The following is a 23970-nucleotide window of genomic DNA, read 5'->3' as shown; positions in this document are numbered from 1 at the left end:
ATCAGTAACTTGGCTTACCAACTAGGATTGATAGGCTCCTGGGCAATCCCCAGACATATAGGAAGACACATCAGATCTGATATTTGGATCAGGTGCCAGGAATTGGAATCTACTTTTGGAATCTTTCCTAATTTTCCACAATGTTGTGGTTTTATCTTGCCCAGGACGCCAATGTCTTATTCCCCTAAAGTACACAGATTCAAAATTCTCACACTTTCCTGGCCCTGTTTAGCTTAGGCCTCTATAGGCAGCCCAGATTAGTGTGAAATGTACAGATTTTTGTAATAATAGGTGTAAATGAATGACAGTACACAATACCTTAATCAAGGAACCAGTAACTCAGTCAGTCAACCAAGCAGCAAACAGCAGCCTAATCACAGAACTACCAGGAGAGAACAACACCCCTACCAACACAAGCAGGGCAAGCCACGGTATATAAACAGAGAGCAAGGCCCACTCCCTTCTCACACTGAAGATGTTGCCTAGTCTGGCAATGAAGCATCTGCAAGAAAACAGCAAGGCTCAGAGAGCACCAAGGACTCCACAGTGTGTAAACGTACAGAAGTTTAGTGAGGTCAGTGCTAATATTGCATAGCGATTAGTGTTTGGACTTGAACTGGGGCATCGCCACTCGACCCTGAAACCCACTGGGTGAATTTGCCCCAATCATTTTTTCTCAGCACAGTCTACCTTATAGGGTTGTTTTTGTGTAAATAAAGGAAAGATGACACCCCCCCATACACATCTGGAGCTCCTTAGAGGAAAGATGGAATATAAACAAAATCTCTTATACTCCAAGACCATAGGTTCTTTGCCCTTAAAACATAAAAAATTGTGAGGTGATATCATCATGTACTGTAGATACCACCTCACCATTTTTTATGTTTTAAGGGCAAAGAACCTATGGCCTTCAGATGGATGAACTCCCAGCAACCTATTCTGTAGGCCATGCCAGCTGTAAATTCTAGGAGTTGTAGTTCAACAACATCTGGAAGGTCTTATATTCCCTGCACCTGATCCTCCTCTCAAACATGCTTACTCCTAACCACAGTTACAAATGGGAAGGCCGAGTAATTCAGAAAAACAGTTTCTCTTCAATAAGAGATGACCACTTCACTTGATTTCATAACATTGGTTCTCAAGTAATAGCCAAAGACTGATCTCTGAGTATGCAATGACCCTCCTCCTCCAGCAGAATGGAGCCCTGGAGTGAATATGGGACATCTCCCTAGTTATGACTAACACAAACCTGGTATGCTCCAGATGTGTTTAGGGTACAACTTTTATCATCCCTGGCTACTATGGGCCAAGACAGTAGACTAAATGAGGTGTGGGAAAATAGCCTATAACCAGATGTGAGTCTACTTTTGCATTACTTTGCTGCATTTCTGTGTATTTCTTGAAACTTCCACATAATGTCCACACATTAACCTCTGTTTGGATTTACTGCAAAGAAACTTGCTGGATCCCACCCAAATCATTGAGCAAAGAATGGATTGTATTAAGACTGCTACACATTCTTCCTGCCTCCTTCAGCCTCCCACCTTTTCCATGGTGTTTCTCCTGAATGCATTAGTTGTTGTGAGCATGTGTGCAGGTGTTTCCCCTGCCTTTGTGTTCATCTCCTTTTAAATTTTTTGTACTAGAACTCAGAACCAGAAATGCTTTTCACTTGCTCCAACCTCTGCTGAATTGTGATGGTTTTGTATTTTGTAACATTGGAAGAAGCCAATGTTGCGATAGTACAGACTTGTACTATCTGCTGCTACAAATAAACATGTCTGCTGCAACAGTGAAAGAACTTGTAATTTACAACATGCTTGTAATAACAGGATTCTTGAGGTTATCAAAGAGAGATTGTTATGAAAAGAACTCATTCTAGAGATTAGTGGTCTGGACATTATCTACTTAAAGGTTTGTGGTTACTCTGCACACCCATCTCCTTTCTGAAGAATTAATGTCATCATACTGGCATTTAGCAATAGTTGTTTGTTTAATAATGCTTTTTGAAAAAAAAATTCTGAACATGGACAGGAATATTCTACTCAGAGAATCAAGAGTAGAGCTTGTTGCAAAACATGCACTGGTAGTTTGAATTCTAGTGTCTGAAGAGACTCTGTGATGATTAAAATGCTGGACTTGGACCAGGAAGCCTCTGGTTTACATCCCCACTTGACTACAGGCCACAGTTGTACTCTCTCAGCCCGCTGACTTAGAGGATTGTTGTGGGCTAAAATTAAGGGATGCCGTCATGTAAACTGATTTGTGTTCTCCAAGAAGTAGTAGGTTATGAACGTTGCGAAGAAAAAAGGTGCATGTGGGGGTTTACTAAAAGTCTTCCAAATAACAGGAGAGAGAGAAATGGTTTTTGCTATTGCTGAAATCACACAACACACACACACACACTGCAGACAAAACCAGAGAAGTAAAGTGCTATGGAAAACCCACCTTTCTGGAGATTAGTGCTTCTGTTCCAGGTTTTTCTCCCTAAACTATTTATTCGGATTAAGAGGAAAAAATAGCAGAAAGGGTCAGGGGATCACACAGTGGTGAATGACAATGAGGGTTGAGGCTTGGTAAAATTAATGCACAAAACATTACATTATGAAGAGGTCTGTGTGATGCAGGCAGTGCTTTTTACTTACTCCAGTGGTGACTTCAGTTATGAATTTGCTGCCTAGTAAGCTTCCTGTGCCTTTTAACTTTAAAGAAATGTAACTGCTGAAGCCATTAACAGCCTAAAGATGGAAGGATGAAGAAGAAACCCTGTTATTTTAGAGTTACTTCTACAGCTTTTAAAGTCCAGGTCAGGAGCCATAGCCCATCTGACCTCTGTCTGCTCTTCTTCCTACCATTTCCCCAACTTTGCAATCCCTAAATTCATTAGACTATAAATCCCTTCATTTCAGTTGTCCTGGAAGGAAGTGATAGCCCAACCTATCTTCAGAGGGCCTAGTCGCAGAATGTTGGACTGTACTTAAAAAGTGGCTTGTTGTTTTTTCTTACTTCTGTATTATACTTCTTCAGGGAGAAAATAATTATCTTTATTTTCCATTTATCTTATTCCAGTTTTGCTGTATCTGTGTACAGAAATGCAACACATGAATAAATAAAATTGATTCTGAGGTAAATTACCTGAAATGCACTCAGTGGTTGGAAATGTCATCTTTAGGAGGACATTTCAGAAATTTGATACGAGTTGTTTAATTGTTCAAAAGTACAAGTCATGATTGTGCCCAAGGCTGCTTTGAGGGAGGTGGTTCCTGTCTATGTCCAATCATTGCTCTCCTATTATGAGTTAGAGGTGGAATTGTAACTAAATTTCCACACTGGCAGGAATCTTGTGTATTTTTTTTTCTTCATGTTTGTTTAGAACATTTCTAACTTGCTTTTTTGTTATTAAAAACTATTCCAGTTGGGGGTGGGCAGGTCATTCAAAATATGCCATACATTTATTATACCTGTTCTGATGGGTTTTTCGTTCATGGACCAGTGTACGTATTTGAAATCCCTTGTTTGCCATAATTTTGTATGTATGCTTACATCTGTCTTCTTAAGGATCTCTGCTGAGATTACTGAGAAAGACCCATGAATGGGAAAGACTCAATCTTTCCATTCTTGGCCTATTCACTCTTCATGTATTTGTTTTGCAATTTGATCCTCATTTACTCTCTCTACTGTGTATGACATACTCTGGTTTTTCGTCAGACCATATAAAGCTTTCAGCTACCTGTATGTGATTATGCCACTTCACCTAACTATTTTCATACTGCACACTGTATTCATTTTATAGAAATTCATCCAATTAGTTTTGATTCTGTCTTGTTATCACACAAGTACCCCATTGCTACTGTATCGATGGACTTCTGTTGTTCTCCTGACACAACCAACTCTCACTTCCATATGGCAAAGTAGCAGAAAAGTATACCGCAAAGTTTGCTTTTTAAACATTGATTTCTCACTACAGACTGCATTGTATCATACAACCTATTGAACATTCCCTGTAAATCATTCAGGTTCTCAGCCAACAACAGGCATCTTCTGTATATAAAAGTATACATGCATTCACATTGCCAGCCAAGATACTTGTAATGTCACCATAACATTCCTTGGAAACATGCCATTCTTGGAGACAGAATGGCCAACTCACCAGAAAATCATCCAGCTTGCTTTTATGCCTTTAACATAATCTAGTTATATTGAGTAAATTGGTGGGAGACTCAGTTTATTTCCTTTTTTTCCTTTTGTACTTCGGTTAGTAGAGGCTTCTGAAAAGCTTAATTTTCTGCATCGGCACATTTTCGTAGTGACTGTGACATGTAGAAGGGCAGGGTTAACTTCAGTCCCCTTCCCCAAAAGTCTTCCCCTGTGATCAGACTTTTGAAAAGAGTCGATGGATGTCAGTGGACAGAAAAAAAAAAGCGAGAAGGAAGTGGTGTGTGTGTGTGTGTGTGTGTGTGTGTGTGTGAGAGAGAGAGAGAGAGAGAGAAGCGAAATGGCCCTTCTGGCCCTTCTGCTATTGGGTACAGACATTTTTGGTTGTCTTCCCATCACTGCTGACAGTTGTCTCTTGGGTTTTCTTGAGCGATTGGGGCCCATAGGCTGAAAGAGTTTCTCATGCCCAGCATAGAGATAACCCATCGTCACTTTCTAATGTTTGAAGATCACGCTGATATTTCTGACCTAGAAATGGGATGAAGATTGTGGGGGTGGCAGTGCTGTGGTATGGTGTGGTGAAATGACACCTTAGTTGTTTGGTCCTTGATTATGAGTGCCCAGTTGTGTGCGCAATGAGCCTGTCATTTGTGATTGGTTTAGATGTATTTCATTTCAATCCAGTTTACTGATATTTAGAAAAGGACTGAAGTATTTCCTCTGCAGTAAGATCTGGACTCATGGTTTGTTTCACTGAGGTTTATTAAACAAGCCATGATTGGCTGCATTCACTCATGCTAAGCCACAAACCATGGTTTGCAAACTATAATATTGTTGCAAGCTAGGTTTAGATAACACTTAAGCAGGGACAAAACCATATTATGGCTTTGTGCAATGTGTAAGCCTGCAGTTATCATCATTATTAACTACAATTAACATAAATCACAGTGTTTAACCAGATATTTAAAAACCCTGGGTAAAACTCTTAAATCTCTAGGTAAAGGCAAGCTTTCATACGAGATATTGTTAAGTTTAATGACATAATTCTTTTACTATTATCTCATGCACATTTCTCAGGGAAGAAGCCACTCTGAACACAATTGAACTTAAACATATTTAATTAGTACTGTCAGTCATAGTTGTGTTCGTGAAAAATTCACCAGTAGGAGAGATTAAAGAAGTCCACAAATCAGTAGCCCACTGGTGCTCCATTTCTGTGGCTGAAGGATGGCAACTAGCTATTGCAATATGAAATATTATTGCAGAAAGGAAGGACCATAAAACCCAGCTACAGCTGGTATTAAATTCTTGATTTTTATTTCCTGCCCTCTTTTTCTTTCTTCCCACCCCCTTTACTTTAGGAGTGTCCTGGGAACAAGTTTTTGTGGGTTGCCTGCATTTTTGTAGTTCAACCACATCAGGCCAGCCTTTCCTTTTGCCCAGATTCTAACTCCTGTGTTTGCACCCTGATTAGCACTCTGTGTGTGTTTCTGGAAAAGCACCTAGAACAGGGTTCCTCAAACTGTGAGGTGTAAGCAGAGTCCAGGGGAGGTGTGAAGAACATTTTAGTTAATAAATCCACCTTTCCAAAGTTTCATTGTATTGTTTTCATTGCTCATTTGTGTTCATTTTGGTGTTTGGATTTTTAGGGGAGGTGTGATGGCAGAAAGTTTAGGAACCCCTGACCTAGAATCACAAGTGACATGACCAAATGGAAACACCAGGCCAAAACCAGGACACCGGTCAGCTGTGTTTGCAGGACAGTTACCCTTGGTTACTTAACCATGGTTAACAGCATTGTCTGGGTTAATGAATGATTAACCCAACACACTGAACAAGAAACTAATCACAGGGACTGATTTCACACAATACATTGACCCTCAAATCAGCCAGTCATGTTTTGGCTTAGCATGTTTCGAGAACCTAGCCGTTCCCTTTGTTTTGGAAAGGGATTACCACTGGACTGCAGACTTTATGAGCTTTTGCGTTCACCCCCTTACATGCCATAGTAGGGACAGCAAGCCTCCCAGTGTTGCTGTGTTGGACAAGCTGGCTGGAACGACTGTACTTTCACAGTATTTAGAGGGCACAGATTCTCTACAGTTGCTCTTTTATACTTCCCACAGCCTGAAAGAAGAACTGAGGAATCCAGTCACAGTTATTACTCCCAAGCCTGGTGGGACCCATTGGCCCATCCCAGCCAGGATAGAAAGCACTTGTTCTATGTTTTCTGTGGGAATATATCTCCGAGGGAAGGATGCGGTTAAAGATCAAGGCACCAGCCAGACACCCCATTTGCATTTCTGCCCCACCCAGCCTCAGAGCTTTTTCCCAGGTGGCACAGTTAACTCTTGGGTTCCTGGGTCCCAGAGGCCATGTGCCTCTCCTGTCAGTAGCTGTATTTTCTTACCCTGGGACTGTTCCCATCACTATTGATGGGAGCTCTCGTTCAGACAGCTAGAAGTTGGGAGGGATTATTTGGACTACTGTGGGATGGGATAAAAGCTAAAGGTCTCATTTGCCCGATAACTCTCGTTTGGGTAGTCATGTGAAAATGCAAACATGCAGTTAACATAACATGCTGTTTGATTGAGGAATGGGAAATTTTGCCTTCCCGTCTCCCCTCAGGATTTCTCTTCTATTAAATTTATAGTGTGGTGCAGGTTAGAAAACTAACTGTCCTTCCAGAAAATACTGTACGGCAGAAGCCTTTTGCTGTCTTCAGTTTACGGAGGCTCAGAGACCTGGGGCCTGTGTGCAATTTGCCTGGCAAACATGCACTGTATTTTTTCTAATTTACAGAGATGGGTAAAAGCGTTAACTCCTGAGTTCAGCTTGTAATGTAAGTCAAGGACCTAAGAAACATACTGCTGGGGTGGGGGTGGGGGTGGGAACAATATAGACTTTTACGTTAATTAGCCTTATGGTAGAGAGTGTCTTAGTGTATGGTGCCTGCTTATTCAGACCTGCCAGTCCTACCTTTCTGCATTCTAAATAGAACTTATAGTCTCTTTGTTTAATAGTAAATTTTATTAGGTTTCAAGAGAAGAATAAAAACTACAAAAAACCAAAAAACTACAAAGAAAGAAAAAAAATGAAAAAGTGCAGAAACACGAGAATTTTTTTTTCAAATTTACAAAAAGATGCGGCTTCCGACTTTTAACAGCAAGGATATACAAAAATTTCCGTAATCGATCTCTTATTCCATATTAAACCAAAACACCACATTATCCACTTCAGCACATAATAAAAATCACTAAGTACAGTTACTCCTCTCCCCTTACATTAAAATAAAGAAAAAAAAGTTCATATAAACCTCCTAAACATCTTTCTCCCCTCCAAAAGATAAAACATATTTAATTATTCCCTTCCTACCGCTATTCTATGCATTTCTGTCTAGTATAATAATCAAATTAAAAGGCACATAAGTTGTTTGCTATTATACTTAATAATGCAACAATTTTAATAATTTTAATCTTCATAAACCCAAAAAACAAAGACAATTCAAAACAGTAATTCCATATCTTTAGAAGGGAATAACATCAGTCAAATCCTTAACGCAAACCAGATGAGCATTCTTCAACCCTTATCCCACTTCAAAACAAACCAGAGCAGTTACAGATCCCCACAATGTGCACAGAGCTTTCCTCTTGAAAGAATCAAACAGCCCAACTGCCCCCCTCAAAGATTCCAGGTTCATTTCATGGCATTCCACCAGGAGATCGATTTTACCTATGGCTTGCAGATCACTCTCTCCCTTAGATTTCTCCAACTCCATTATCCTGTCTTCATCCAGCATCTTCATAAAAATCCCAATCTCAGTCTTAAAAAAACCCTTTCTATCACTCTTAAATTCCTCAGTTTCATCCACCACATCCCCAACCTGATGGCACATTTTAGATCTCATATTTTCCACAGTGTCCTGGATATCTTGCATAAAAGCTTGATAGAAGTCAGAAGAAATCTGTTTAAAATCCCGGTGAAAGTCAGAATCTGTTTGAAATCCTCCATGTCTCACGCAGTAAATTATGGCGCCCCCTAGGAGCTTAATCAGCGAAAGTTGAAGCTATGGAAGGATTCTGGAATGTGTTTACATAAAGTGAGAGTGAGATAGCAGACAGTTCTCAAAGGAAAGTGAGAACAGAAAACTGAAGGTTCCAATCAGCCGATTCACCGTGTAGATGCTAATATCTTCAGATTTAGTACAAAAATAATAACAAAATTGTTTACTCTCAATCCTCCTTTATATTTGGAAGGAAAATGAAATCCAAAACTTAAAAGAATTAAAAAAAAAAAAAGTAATCTCAAAAATAACGTTAAGCACCAAGTCAGCTTCTCTTCACTGTAGAAAGCCTCTCTTAGGGTACATATACTTAAAAAAAGAACAAATTGGTGATTAATAAATGGGGTGGCTGGTCTTAGTGTCCCTTTAAGGCTACAGCACAGCTTGGAAAGTGATGAAGTCCCCGCCTCCCGGCTGGCTCTTACCAGTCAAATGTGAAACGCTGTTTGCAATCTTCTGGCTGCAAGCAGCCGTCCGGATGACAGATGGGATGATTCCAGGTATTCTCCTTGATCCGTAGAACATTTCTGGGCTTCAGAAAAACCTGCCTGAGCCCGAAAAAAATTACCGCATTGTCAGCTCCACCTGCTGAACCTGCGGGCACAGCTGTTCAGTGCGCCATTCCCACCGGAAGCCAGAACTTAAAATCTCAAGCGTCCCCTCTGCTTCATCTTTTGGTCAGACTGCCTGAACTGAACTCCAACATCAGTTTCTCCAGGTTACTGCCCTCCAACTGAGTTTTGGACTGCAACTTTCATCAGTGAGTTTGATTCCCATCACTTCTGCCTAAATTATCCCATACAGCCACTATGCATTCACTCACTGACATGGAGGAGTTAGTGCCCATTATATGCTGGAAACTGTTCATTGAGATCATGGCCTTGGTGGGTCTACAGACCATAATGGTCAGAATTAACAACTTTTTTTGCCCCCAAGGCAGCACTGTTATTGTAGATATTGCAGTTATTGTGTGGGGCAGTGATGTGCAGTGATGCTGAAGTGAGCAGGGCTAGCAGCAAAAGCACCAAACCAAAACAAACCCACACAAAGACAAAACAAAGGCCCTTTCCAAAAAGGTTAATAAATATAAAACCTAAAACAAAACTCTTAAGTGAAATAAATTGGCTGTTTCAGCAGGCCAATTGCAAAGACTCCAGAGGTCAGAAAGTGTAGGCCGAGGGACCTCTTGCAGCCCACAAGCTTTAATGGAGCTTTAATGGAGCATTGAGCAGATGAATTGTGGAGCTACGAGAGAGAATGTTAATCAGCACGTGTGTGTGTGTGTGTGTGTGGTATCCCCAACAAATCTGGAGGGCGCCAGGTTGAGAAGAGTAGAAAAGAGTCTGGATGAAATGCCCTAACCACTTAACTGAGTAAGAAGGTAGCTCTGCAAATTTGTGGATTATTCTTTCTGTGCATTTAGGAGTGAGCTTTCTCTCCCAGGTATGGCTGGGTCCATGAAATTTGCTGAACTGGTTCAGTTCAAGAGCTAAAGGCTGCATTCAGACAACAGGCTAAGCTTGGTTAGTTTTCACCTTGACTAGTTTTTTTGTGGCTTAGCCTGTTAGGTGAACCCTGCCTGTTTGGTCAATGTGGATTTATTGTACCCTATGAACACAGAAATGAGTTAATTCAGTAATCCTGTGGTGTGAATGCAACCACTGTGCATTCCACATGTTTCTCGCACAGCTTCTGTGTCTTCCTTTTCAAAGACTCCCTCCCCACCTGGGTCCTTACACATAACTACAGTAAAAGCCATCCTCTCTCAAGCCAGAATCTTTGAGAAATGCAGGAGGAGAAAGAAACACAAAGGGCTAATGTGCTTTCCCCCATGAGTGTAACGTTTTGTGTTACCTTGGTGTATAATAGTTATTGTTAGGGGAGGAGGGCCGATAGAGCAGTTTGTACACCACTGAGTACGTGCCATCTTTCCTGGCAATTGCATGCAGATCTGTGAAAATGCTTAGTGAAGCAGCCTGCCAACTCATGCTTAAAGGTGTGGATGGGAGAGGGAACAGGCTAACATCCTTCCTCACCTACCCTCTCTCAGGACAGACTCTCCCCCAGGCAAGGGGTTGGAATCTCTGTATGTTTCTTGGCATGCACTACCTTTTCATTATAGTGGCAAAGCTATTCGGGCAGTGCCTCCTGTCCCCTCCCCCCACCTCTTACCCACACCTGCAGCTGGGAATAGAATATTTAGTATTTGGATTCTCAGTACTATCCTATTCCAACCCCCCCACATCCGCCCAGTATTGAGTGCTGCTTGCTGAAGTCTTCTCCATGTCCTCAGGTGTCCTGCTGAACTCAGTTCACTGCTCTTGCTGCTGCTGGCGGTTGATTGAAGACGTTACCCACATCTGTGTGCAAACGCCCCACTGACTGCAAAGATGGAACTGCAAAAGATGGGAAGTGAGATTGGCACTGAAAGATTGAATGGTGCCATCCCTGATAGTGACAAAGCAGCTGTCCTGGAGGATGGGTGAGTCTTTGGTAGCAATGACAGAGAAATTGGTCTGAAACACACCCAGTGTGGTGTAACGTGATTAAGATGTTAGACTGGGACCAGGAGACCCAGATCAAGTTCCCACTTGGCTGTGAAACTGACTTCAGACCAATCCTACTCCCAGCCCGGCCTACCTCACACTTATGGGGATAAAATAAGGGGGAGACTCTGTATGTGGACCACACTGAGCTCTCAGAGAAAAGGTGGGATATAAACAGAATAAACAAATGTACAGGTTGTCTTCACTTAAATATGGTAATTGGGACTGGCACCTCCATTGCTAAGTGACATGGTCGTAAAGAGCAACATCACATGGCCACACCGACTTACAACGGCAGTTGGGACAGTCCCAGTTGCCACTGGGCGAATCCTGCGAATCCTGTTAGGTGAATCCTGTGTGGTTGCAGTGTCCCACAGTCACATGATTGCCATTTGTGACCTCTTGTCGGCTTCCCCATTGACTTTGCCTGTCGGAAGCAAAGCGAAGGTCACAAATAGTGATCACGTGACTGCTGGATGCTGCAACATTGTAACTGTGAACTGGTTGCCATGCACCTGAATCACAATCACATGACTTCAGGGATGCTGCGATGGCTGTAACTACAAGGACCTCATTCAGTGCCATCATAACTTTGAACGGTCCCTGAATGAGTGGTGGTTCAACGAGGACGACCTATAAATGAAAATTAACTGAATTCACAGTTCCCAAAGTTTGGCAAACTGAAATGTGCATTTATGTTCCCACAGTATCCGCACTTTGCAGATGTGGGTCACAGCTCAGAAATACTGCACAAAATGTAAAGATTATTGAAAGAATATTGGGAGGAAAGATGAGAAATGGAACAGAAGGAACTTAAGGCTGGGAAAATGGGGAAGGGAGTGAAATTGACAATTCACATATTCTTAGTTTGGAAGCTAGGAAGAAGAGAGGGTTGGGCATGCAGAACTGGGCAGCATGGGAGAAAGATAGAAATTAATTGGCGCAGGCAGGATGGAAGCCAGAAAAGCAGGAATTCAGGTTAGGCAAAGAGACATCAGGAGTTCCCCACATGGGGAAAAAAACCCTGTAACATAAAGAGCCCTGGAGACAACATGGGTAGTTTAGAAAGATACAGGTTGAGAAGCAAATGCTTCTACTGGCAAAACTAGTACACAGATCATCAGTCTAACCTCCAAAGTTTTAGCAACTGCTCTGCCAGCAAAAAAAACCCCTCTTAGTCGCATGTTCTGCCAAGCTTCCAGTTCAGGCCTTTTTTCTCTTTTTTATTTTCACTGAAACTACCCAAAACTGTTTCAGCTCCCACCCTGGTGGTGAAGATATGTCATTCATTCCAGGTGCCAGGTAGAAATACTATCAGAAGTCGTCAGTTTGAACTAGCACACTCACATGTTCTTTCTTTGCACTGGCAGCAGGAAGCACTATTTTGCATAATCAACAGTCACCTTCAGTAGCAAGGGTACCAAATTTCCAGTTGTTTATGTGGTTCAGGAATTAATGGCAGGTGTCCCCTTAAGCTACATCTGAATAGCCATTTTCATGCTCCAGATTTGGCACAGGACAACTAAACGGCAAGAGAAAGTAACCATGGCAGCACCGTTTACAAGGCTTGATTTCAGGTTTGACATACGGAAATTCTGTTCTCAGGAAAAATTTCCTGCTGTGAGGCTTGGTGATACAGTAGTAAATAGCTGACATCTGATTAGATCACCCCTTCTCAACCTTTTGACCCTGGAAGAACCCTTGAAATATTTCTCAGGCCTTGGGGAACCCCTGCACATTCAGGCTCAAATATAGGCCAGAAGTTACAAAATTATTATATTCATTTCACGGGTAGGCCTATATATATGCATTAACAGTGTTCTTAAACTGAAAATAAAGAATTAAACTTACCTCTTTAATGTGAAGCTGCCCGAATTTGAAATAATTTTTTAAATAAATCATGATCTCCCGGGGAACCCCTAGGGACCTCTTGTGGAACCCTAGGGCTCCACGGAACCCTGGTTGAGAAACCGTGGTTTAGAAAGATTCATATAGAGGGCAGCACTACTAGCTGTGAAGGCTAGACAGAGCCTCCAGTTTGAGAAGAACTAGGTCTGTTCTGTGGAAGCTAGTTGTAGAATTGCACAGACTTTTTGCCTCATCTATTGAGAATGCTCTGAGTGGAAGAGCAGAGAGTAAAAGCTGGTTGCTTAGATGACAGAGCCTAGGCTGATACAGGGGAATAGCTCAGATTCTATATCCCTTCTATATATGAAACCATTTTGGGAAAAACGGATGTACCGCAAGTCCATTCCCATTGCAGCCCTCTGGGATTTCTTAAAATCTGCTTCTGGAGGGATTGGGCAGGAATTTCCTTGTGCAAATGGAAGTTCAGCTTCAGCTCCAAACTTTGACTGCCCAGTCTGGCATAATGATAAGACAGAATGGTTGAGAATGTTGCTTTTTTTTTTTTCATTCACAGTCACAAACATACCCATCCAGCCTCTCCATTAAGAAGAGTAAGGGAGACTTGTGCCACTAAGAGGTTTTGGACTGCTGTTCTTTCCGTCTCTTGCCATTGACTGTGTTGTTAGGGATTCTGGGAATTGGTCCAACAGATCTGTAGGGCATCAGATTAGGGAAGGTTGGTCTAGCTGTTCCCAATTCAAGATAATTGTTACAACCCACCACGGTAATTATCTCCAAATAATTGAAGCAAAGGCAAAGCTTAGTAGTAATTTAATTCATTAACATTAATGCACTGGCTTCATTGTACAGTTGCATCAGAATTTGGCAAGAGAGTCAAGATTGCCAGATATATTTTTTAAGAGTTAACACATTAATTTTATTAGAACAACCCAAGCAATATGTAAATCAGATTAATAGTTCAATACTTAGGCTAATTACAAAAATACATGATGGTTTCATCTACTTTCTGTTTCCCCTCCTTCGTCTCCTTCGTTCCTTTCCGTCCTCTCTAAAGCTTCAGATACTTGAATTAGAACAGAGCGTGCCCTCGCAATACTTAGCTTGAGCCACTGATTTGTGATGCTAAACAGATGCAGCTCTGGTGCAGGACTGTACCGACCCTTCCTGTTTCTCCTTCCATTTCAGGTATGAGGAAGAGGAACGTGTTTCAGCAGAACAAGATGGGTTCTTGCCTCACACGGCCAGCAAGAAACTGAGCCAATTCACTGATGTAAGTGATGATGTCACTCATATATCTCCAACTCGGCTGTGTCCACAGGGAGTGCAGAATGAGGAAAGCAGAGTTGTGATGCAAGGCCTTCTCCTTTTATTGGTGCAACTTGACACTGCATGCACATACAAAAGGGCAGAGCTTGCAGTGAGATGCCGTGACACTGCTTCCATCATTGTCATGAAAGGAGCAAGCTCGTGTTGATTCCCATTCCCCTGCTTATCCTTGAAAGTAAAATTCAGATCTGACCACTATTGCTTAATGCAGTTTTCCAAACGTCTATCAATCCAGCATGCCCTAATGAAGCAAGATTGAAGTATTTTCCTTGTACAAGTGTCATTTATTTCTTTACATGGGGAAAAATGCCATTGCACAACTGTTGCACGTGAGACATAGAGTAGTATGTTTTATTATCTATTTATATCATGGCTCTGGAGTAGTATGTTTTATTATCTATTTATATCATGGCTCTGGAGTAGTATGTTTTATTATCTATTTATATCATGGCTCTGGAGTAGTATGTTTTATTATCTATTTATATCATGGCTCTGGAGTAGTATTATTATCTATTTATATCATGGCTCTGGAGTAGTATGTTTTATTATCTATTTATATCATGGCTCTGGAGTAGTATGTTTTATTATCTATTTATATCATGGCTCTGGAGTAGTATGTTTTATTATCTATTTATATCATGGCCACTCACGTTTATAACTTCCAACAAGGCTTAACCAGCCCTACCATTATAGTCTTCTGCTATCTCCTGGTCCTTTTTCACTTGACTACCATAGCTTCATTCTGTTCACGCTGGAACCATCACATATTTTGCTGTGTCTTAGAAGTCTTCATTCTGGTATGTTTCCACAGGCTGAACAAAATGAAACATTTCAGGGGAAATGCTCTTCCTTTTATGGCCTGCTTTGAATGGGTCTTATGTCCTTTATTTTTCATACATGTCCTTTCAGACCTTCACAAATACATGGCAAGCATCAGACTGGTACAGTGCAATATATAGAACACTACATAAGAACACTGGTAACAATAGAGGGACATTCATGCAGGCCAGATGTTTTGCCATTTCAAGTTTCTTTTCTGGATGACCCTTGGACGTATAATGGCACTGTTGGTATCATTTTTTTTCACTTCATCCTTATGTATTATATTTATATTAGGGTTAGTGCTTTGTTTTCCACAAGCCCCAAAGGTGTTTTTCCACCCAATTTCTGAAACCTGGTTTTTGTTTCTTTTCTTAAATCTTGGCTGCAGTTTGAGGGAAAGACTTCGTTTGGGATGTCAGTCTTTAATCTGAGCAACGCCATCATGGGGAGTGGCATCCTGGGCCTGGCCTATGCCATGAGGAATACAGGAATCATCCTCTTTGTGTGAGTGTAACTCCCACAGCATTGTACCCAGGAAAAGTTCACAACCCAAGGGGAAGGAAGCAGGTAGAAACTCAGCCATAGTTTCCACCTGTGGGACTGCTGCTGAATGGTATGTAAGAACTCAACCCCAGGGACTGGATAGAACTTGTGAAAGTTCAAGTAGGGTTTGGCTAGAATTTGCAGTTCAGATGAGGATTGGAAAGAATTCTCTTTGTCTCCAGAGAAGAGACATTCTCGAGTAGGTCCATTTCTGTGGAAGAAGAAATTTTTGACATCCATTTTTGTCCTTCTCCCAGGGTCCTTCTGATCTGCATTGCTTTGCTCTCCTCCTATTCCATTCACCTGCTGCTGAAGTGTGCTGGAGTTGTTGGTAAGTCATAGTTCAGGAGACTCCATAGTACTGATCATGTGGCATAGTATAAGGCACCAATCATAGGTATACTGCCCATTGGGAGTAGAAATAGAATTTTATTGCAGGGTTGTGTGTTGAAGGGAGTTCAGAGTGGTGTTCAGAAGTTTTTGCTGTTCCCAGAATTCATGCCTTCTATCAGTTTGCATCATTGAAAGTCTTGTTCCCCAAGGACTGTGACTTAATAGGAATTAATGCAGGCTGCAAATGCCTTGAAACTTGGTTTTGATATTGATCAGGGGGCTTTCCAGGAAGATGGCTTGGCATTCAGAGATGGGCCTTTATATTGCACAGGCAGATTGTGGCTGAAGAGCACAATTTGTCTTAGAACACCATGATTATTGAAGAGCTGCATGCTTTTCTAACTCAATACGTTGAGGAATATGTCAATTCCTGCTGCAGCTGGATTGGTTAGCATGTTGACTGCTAACGTGAAAGGAGCATAGTCTGAACAACGGTAAGATGAATGAACCGGTGATGTTATCACCCCAGAATTACAAACCAACCAATCTGAACTCTTTGTCTCTTCCTCTCTCATATCTAGGAATTAGAGCATATGAACAGTTGGGATTGAAGGCCTTTGGCCATGGGGGCAAAGTGGTGGCTGCTGTCATAATCTCAATACACAACATAGGAGGTAAGGGCTTCCCACTTCCCCATTCGGTCAGAAAGGGAAAACAGAGTGGTGTGTATTTACATACATTTGCTTCTGGTAGTTGGGAATGGAACTTAAGGAGGAGGGCTCAATAAAGGACTCTGGGGCACTGTAATCTTGACAATTACAAATTGATTTGGAAATGGTGATTTGTGACCAATATCCAGTTTCCAGCATGAGGGTGAGGGTGGATAATCAAATGCCCATCTTACTGTTTTCCCTCTTCCCCAAAAAGGGAATTCAGGGGATCCTGACCGCTTTCTCTTTTCACAGCCATGTCCAGTTACTTGTTCATTGTTAAATCTGAGCTGCCACTTGTGATCCAAACCTTCTTAGGGCTGACGGTGAACAACGGGTAAGCAAAATGCCATCCAGCTCAGTTCCCAGCTCTTCATCCTCCTAACTTCATTCTGTTTGAAATTACGCAGGACAGATGAACATTCACCAGCTCCTTCGTGAGAGAGAGAGAGAGAGAGAGAGAGAGAGAGAGAGAGAGGACTGAATTACACCAGTCTTCCCCAACTTGATGCTCTTTATTTATTGGAGTATAACTCCCATCATCTCAAGTCAACATGGATAGTGCTGATGGAAGTTGTAATCCACATTAGGGGAGGTTAAATTAAATGCTTGCCTCCAAATCTATTGCAAAAAGAAAGACAAAGAGACCTGCAGGTACTCACTATTGCTTTGGTATTTCTCAGGTTAAGTGGTTAATTAGACATTGCTGCTACTCCTTGGGCATTCTTCAGCCATTGCATGCTAAGTCTGGGGTGATTCCCAGGTGAAAACATTCAGTATTTTGACAATGTCCAGAAGAGTTTAATTATACATTGACTGTGTTCACCAAACATGCTTAACCCATTTACTGAATTGATCCATTTTCTGTATTTGCAATATGCATTGAACATAAACTATCTAAATAGGTTGGGTTCACATAGCATGCTAAGCCACCAGAAAACCCAACCAAGGTTAATTTTGATCAAGCTTAGCATATTAGATGAATGCATCTACTATCTGATCTGGTTAAGTGAGTTGTGTGACCTCCAAGGTCCCTTTAGAGGTAAAACCCACCCAGATCCATGATTATTTAAGGACTTGAACTCTTAATGACCTTCCCTTGTGGAGCCAGTTTATGGCTATTGTGACCTGAAATGAAATTAGAGATGGTGTGTCCATGTGAGGACCACGCCTCTTTCCCTCCTCCTCTTTCACTCTGCTGCACCAGAGCTGCTGTAAGGGGTTTCTGAGTAGTTTTATGGAAGGAAGCAGCTGGTCTTTCTGGCTAATTTTTCCTTCTATAAATGGATCTTCTGGGGCTTGCTGCCCTATTTGCATTCCTCCCCTGATCAGAGAGAATCTGGGACCAAGCCACAATGCTCTGTTGCTTGGAGGACTTAAGCCCCCACCCTCTGAAACAAGATGGGAGAAGGAGACACAGAGATTATTCCCCCATGAATCATAAACTGTCTCCTGAGTTTCCAGTTAGGGGTGGAAAAGAATTTCACCACAAATTCTGCTGAAATGCTATTGGATGTCACAGTGGGGCAAATGTTAGCATTAAAGTCCATGAGTATTTATCTTTCTGCCCTACAAAATTGGCAACCATGTCTGGAAAAAAACTATGCTGTTGAAAGTTGGAAGGAAAGAAGGGCAACTGTGTTTAAAGGAGAATTTACATTGTGGGAATGTCCATTTAAAAAGCTTGTATCTAAGGGCATTTATGTGTCAAAGAACAAAAGAAGGGTTTTTTGCAATTTTAAAAAGGTTATTAGGCAATATGTGTTCACAAGTTATGTGAAGTAAGGGAAGGTGTTTAAAAAGCATTCACATGCTACAAAACGTTGCAAAAGTAAACAGGACATTTTTTATGCATACTATTTTAAAAAGCTGTAGAAAAAGCTGTTGAACTGGAATATTGCCCAGACAATAAAGTGGACAGGATTTCTAGAGCACATTTATGGATGTCAAAATACAACCATGTGTGATGCGATCTCGTTTTTTTCAGTTCTGAATCAGATAAATGTGGAACTGAAGCCAGATTTCAACTTTACCCGTATGTCTAAAAAAATCCCTCTTGTTCATATGGACTGGGGTAAAGATGGAAGAGGAAAAAGTAGTCTTCCAACTTACATTAGGTTATATCACTACCATTGCACTCCATGGACAGTTCCTTTGCATGTTAATCTTTCTTAATTGATCTCATAAATTCTTGTCATTAAAAGTTCTGTTATGAATAACAGATTATTTCTTTGTTACAAACAGAATATTACAATCTTAACATTAGGATGTTATAATGGGATTCAGGGCAGTGAATGATTACAGCATTTGGAAATTCTCAAATGTCTTATTTTGTTTTATTATTTTATTTTGAATAATAAGTGCCTGCACAGGTGTATCAAACATCTGCATGCATGCTTATAGCTAGCATTGGGATCAGGGGAGTAAAGAGAGTGGGGTTGGGGGGGAAGTCTGAGGTGGGTGGGACAAATCTGCCTACCTATAGGGACACGGCGCTGTGGGTTAAACCGCTGAGCTGCCGAGCTTGCAGATCGGAAGGTCGGCGGTTCGAATCCACCTGACGGGGTGAGTGCCCGTTGCTAGTCCCAGCTCCTGCCAACCTAGCAGTTCGAAAACATGCGAATGTGAGTAGATGAATAGGTACCGCTTCGGCGGGCAGGTAACGGCGTTCCGTTCAGTCATGCCGGCCACATGACCACGGAAGTGTCTACGGACAAACGCCGGCTCTTCGGCTTTGAGACGGAGATGAGCACCGCCCCCTAGAGTCGGACACGACTGGACTTAACATCAAGGGAAACCTTTACCTTATAGGAACAGAGAAGAGTTCGTTTCCTCGTAATAACATTACGAGGAAATTACAAATAAAACAAACAGACTGGTTAGGCACTGCTGCAACTCTGCAAGCAGCAAACAAAGAAAAAGAAATGATACAATGCAAGAGAAGTCTTGGGTCATTCACTGCTCACTTATTTCCATACTTGCATATGCTCTCCTTCTGAATTTCTGCTCAGTCCAATGAGGGCTAACTGTAAACAGATAAAAATTGTCCTGCTCTGAACGCTGTGGTCGTCAGTAGACAAGTATTACTTCTACCCCAGCAGTTCCTCTCAAGCCTTCTTCAACCTGGTGCCCTGCAGATGCATGGACTTCAACTGTAAGAATTCTCAGCAGTGGCTGCATTGGCTGGAGAGTTTTGGGGTTTGAAGTCCACCAACTGGAGAGTGTCCAGGTTGGGGAAGATGGTCTTTTGGTGTCTTTTACGTACCCTCTTATAAGTGGACCCGCTCTCTTTGATTCCTTTGGCTGACAAATGTCATCTTTGGTAATAATGGCCTAGTGAGGCTGACACCTACCTCTTGCCTCTGAAGGGGGCACAAGGCTTTTCCACGTACAAAATACACACAGTATCTCTTGAGCTTTTCCTCTTAAAGAAAATGGGACAGGTGGTATTTGGCTAGTTATACTTGCTAATTAAAATAAATACAGATTTAAATTTGGAAGGGAAAAGGTCAGGTATCCAGATGCAAAAGTGTATCATGCTCCATGCTTTTCAGTCAATATGAAAAAGGATTTTTTTTTTTTTGGATAAAAGGATAAGACGACATCCACCCAGTTCCTCTCTTTAAACATGCAGGAGCCTTGGTTTCTTTTGCTGCTGTTCACAGTGTGTGTGTGTGTCTGAGAGAGATGGAGAGAGAGAGGGAGAGAACTGTGGTGTTCATGGATTCATCTGACTGTGATGCTTTCTTTTCAGCGAATGGTACATGAATGGGCAAATTTTAATAATTGTCGTCAGCGTTAGTGTCATCCTGCCCCTGGCTCTGATGAAACATTTAGGTAAGTGATGGATAATGTTTGCCTTGTGTTCTGCTTGTGCGTGCTTGGATAAACATTGCCTGAACGTGTGTGTGTACTTTTTTGTGTCACTGCTGGTCTTCTACCTTAGAGTTCAAGGCAAGATTGTGTCATTTCAGCCTATGGGTTGATACACCTACATCAGTGCTATCCCCAGCTGGAGGGAATCAGCATTGTTTCTTACGAGGATCTTGTACTGACACTGATCTTGTAATTGGTCCAATCTGAATTTAACTGATCAGCCATTCTCATAAATTTAACAATCCAAATCAAATCAACCATTGTATACCCAATCAACAATTAGAAATCTTATGCAATAAATAAATGTGAATTGAATGAAGCCCAGTTTGAACACCATTATGTCAATTTGATAAACATACACTAAACAATTGCACTTTTTCAGGTTGCTTTATTGTTTTGGCCAGTGGTACTTGTTGTACCACAAAGTTTTTGTTTTCTGCAATGGAATTTGTTGCTTGCAATTCTTAAACATCCTCTAAGGCTGAACACACTGTACTCTTTCTCCCAAATTTTCCCTATAGTATAGATGTTGAATTTGATAAGGCCATTGCATCAATTTAGAACTAAGGAAACTATCCAAGTTACATTATTTTGAGAGCAGATATATCTAATTAGTGATGGCTTCCTTTTCCATATTTAAATTTCTTTTGCTGTAAAATCTTTTGAGAGGCTTTTTATCAAGGTTCTGTATATAAGATGGATGCAATCTCTTTATTCGCCTCCTTCTTTTCACAGGTTATCTTGGTTATACCAGTGGACTCTCACTCACCTGCATGTTTTTCTTTCTCATCTCGGTGAGTTACATAATTCCCAGAAACTCTGGCTTCTCCCAGAAAGAAAAGGTGCCAATTTAAATAGGAAATATGTATCAGGGTCCTTTAAGATTTGTGCAGTTGCTGCTTTTTTTGCTGCTTTATCTCTCATTCACTCCATACTCCTTCCTGATGCTCACCATCCATTTTCCATTCCCATCAAAAAGGTAATTTACAAGAAATTCCAAATCCCCTGTCCTTTCAATGATACTGTGGGGAATAGTAGCACAATGGAGTCCAGTCATGATGCCTGTAGTGCTGAAGTCTTTCCTCTCAATTCTCAGGTTAGTATGAAGGTCTCTGAATCTAGTGAAATTGAACAGATTAAGAGTAATGATAGGGCAGGGAGATGCAACTTGGTTGTATGAGACTTTTGGAATCTGTTGATGCAAGTGAATTAGTGGTCCTTTGTCTCCTGCCATGTTCTAATCACACAGTAAGCTTTGTGGCTGAAGGTGAGCTTGAAGCTCGATCTCCATGGACTTAGTCAACATCTTAATCTCTACAGCACATTGTTTCTTTTCTTTACTTTCAGTGAAGCACAGCCAATACTAAGGTCACTGGGACTGGGGTGCAGTAGGATTCCCAGACCATACCTAGTAACCATACCTAGGATTACAAGTTTTCTTTGGGGAGAGGGGGAACAATATTCTGCAAATAGATTATTTGGGGATGGGAATGGGGTACAATCTGAGTGTGTGTGAGAAAATGGACTATACATTTTTGTGGGGGGGAAATCAATTTAATAACCTGAATGTTGAAAATACTGGATTTTAGTATGGATGCAGAATTTATAAATTACAAAACTTAATATTTAAACTGTAAAGATGTATTCAGATGTATATTTGCAGAACCATGGCAAATATTATATGCGGTTTAATTAAATTAAGAAGATTACTCATTTTCTTTCACATAAAAAAACCCATTAGCAACTCTGTGGGCTATACCCAGAATTTTCAGGGGTGCATGTAGCATGTAGCTCTAAGACTTCAGGTTATGTACCTATGCTATAAATCAACTGTGAAGGTCTTAGAGGTAGAAAAAGCAATTGATAGGATAGAATGGCTTTTTTTGTTCCTATTATAATACAATGAAAATTATAATATACAGTTATAAAAACCTAACCCTGCCTACCATCTAACTTTACTAATGAGAGTTTCAGTAAAACTGCAATCTAGATATTCTGAACTTCAGACCTTCTGGTTAGAACAAAAAACAGACTTTTATTCTTTCTCCTTTTCTAGACAGCGTATGCAATCCCCATCTTGGCATTTGCCTTTGTTTGCCATCCAGAAGTGCTTCCTATTTACACCGAGCTACGCAGGTGAGAAAACTGACAGCATAAACAGAAAGGGTCTGAATTTTCTAAAAGAATATAAGGAATGGAAACCAACAAAAGGACAATGTGCAAAAGAATTTGAACTGTGTGGAGAAAAAAAATGCTAAAAAATAAGTTCACTGTCATGTTCCCAGTGAAAAGTGAGAAGGGCAGTGCTTGATGGGGAAGGAACAGACACAGTTAGCGGCACCCTACCCAATGAGGCACATGATACCTAGTTCTCCAGTGTCATACCTTCCAGATTTGTTGGCTATTATGTCCATTATCCTTAATCAGTGCTGCTAGGGATTATGGAAATTGTGGTACAGCAGAAGGGAGGGTAACACATCAGAAAAGGCTCAAATGAATATATTCCTTTCAGCCATATGAGAGGGGGAAACAGGAGGATATAACGGAAGAAACATAATATAGGAGAGCAAAAACCACCTTAAGCTTGGGAGGATATTGGGGATTAGGATTTCTCCATCCAGAGTTCGACATCATCACAGCAAGTCCCACCCATCTGTCTCAAGCATTTAGTGGGTAGCCATGTCTTGGGCACAAGTTGTCATGATTCTCTGAGAAAGGTAGCCCTGATCCCTGACTGATTGTGCTCAGAGACTAACACTTGACCAAGTGTGAGAGAATTGTTCAGGATGTGAAGTTTTTGTGTAACATCTACCAAAGGGTCTCTTACGCTAAAAAATTAAAGTAGGGTGGTCTTTGTCAGGTAAGCAGCAGCTCCATGCCTCACATGCAGCTTATTGCGGGGAGATGCAGCAGGACTGAAAAATGCAGTTGGGGCCAGTTGGAACATACTCAAGGTTGTGTAATGCAGATCAGAAATAGTCCAGCGAAGTATGCATTGGTGATAGAAAGGGTAATAAAATGGAGGCTATTCCCCCTGCTCTTTCAGGGTAAATGTAGATAACCTGCAATAACAATTGGGGAATTTCCGGACAGTGAGGTCATAGTGCTACCAGTCCAAAAACAACTATTTCATTTTGCCTGCTTCATGGATTTTTTTATAAATGGAAAAAGAAGAAAAAAATAGATGCAGGATGGCAAAGCCTAGATGGGCAGCAACTATTGAACAATGTCATTTGGACCTTCCTTTCCTCCCTGACTGAATTTCAAGAACAAGCAGAGGGTTTGTTAATGGGATTACGGATTGTGTATCTTGTTCACTGAAACCCTCATGTGAAGGGCAATTCTAGCCGGCAGTTTCAACAGCCAAACATCACATATGGGCTGTGCAGCGTTTTGGATTATATGGCTTCCCTACACAGCTGCCAGGAAAATGTATTCCTGCTTTTGAGGTGTAGGTGTTGTTAACAATATCCTGCACAATATCCTGCACACTCTGTGGCATCTTTTTGGAATCCAATTCAAAGGGCTGCACCACCATACAAAATTTTATGGATAATACACCTGAACTATCTACCCGGCCTTTCCTTGTTACTAGAACCAACAGCCCTTTTCACATACAAGATACTAGGAGAATGAGGCTATAGGATAGGGCTGTGGCTTCTAGGACTTTTTAAAAAAAATTTTACAGTTGAAATTGTAGATCATGTCAGTATTAATATCCTGGGTA

The 23970-nt window shown here is 41.2% G+C and overlaps 1 protein-coding gene across 1 annotated transcript in view; it reads left to right on the top strand.

Annotated features, from left to right (window-relative positions):
* SLC38A5 (solute carrier family 38 member 5) overlaps positions 1–23970 on the top strand; it is a 49105-nt gene that overhangs the window by 6088 nt on the left and 19047 nt on the right. Inside the window, exons 2-11 of the mRNA XM_063294093.1 lie at positions 10512–10700; positions 13819–13903; positions 15170–15285; positions 15582–15655; positions 16239–16331; positions 16623–16704; positions 20122–20204; positions 20979–21037; positions 21223–21339; positions 22300–22379. Of these exons, the coding sequence (XP_063150163.1) occupies positions 10609–10700; positions 13819–13903; positions 15170–15285; positions 15582–15655; positions 16239–16331; positions 16623–16704; positions 20122–20204; positions 20979–21037; positions 21223–21339; positions 22300–22379 (881 nt within the window). The 5' untranslated portion in view covers positions 10512–10608. The remainder of the gene's footprint in view (positions 1–10511; positions 10701–13818; positions 13904–15169; positions 15286–15581; positions 15656–16238; positions 16332–16622; positions 16705–20121; positions 20205–20978; positions 21038–21222; positions 21340–22299; positions 22380–23970) is intronic.

Source organism: Candoia aspera, chromosome 2 (genome assembly GCF_035149785.1).
Source record: "Candoia aspera isolate rCanAsp1 chromosome 2, rCanAsp1.hap2, whole genome shotgun sequence".
Classification (NCBI taxonomy): Eukaryota; Metazoa; Chordata; class Lepidosauria; order Squamata; family Boidae; genus Candoia; species Candoia aspera.
This window is presented reverse-complemented; position numbering and strand designations above follow the sequence as displayed.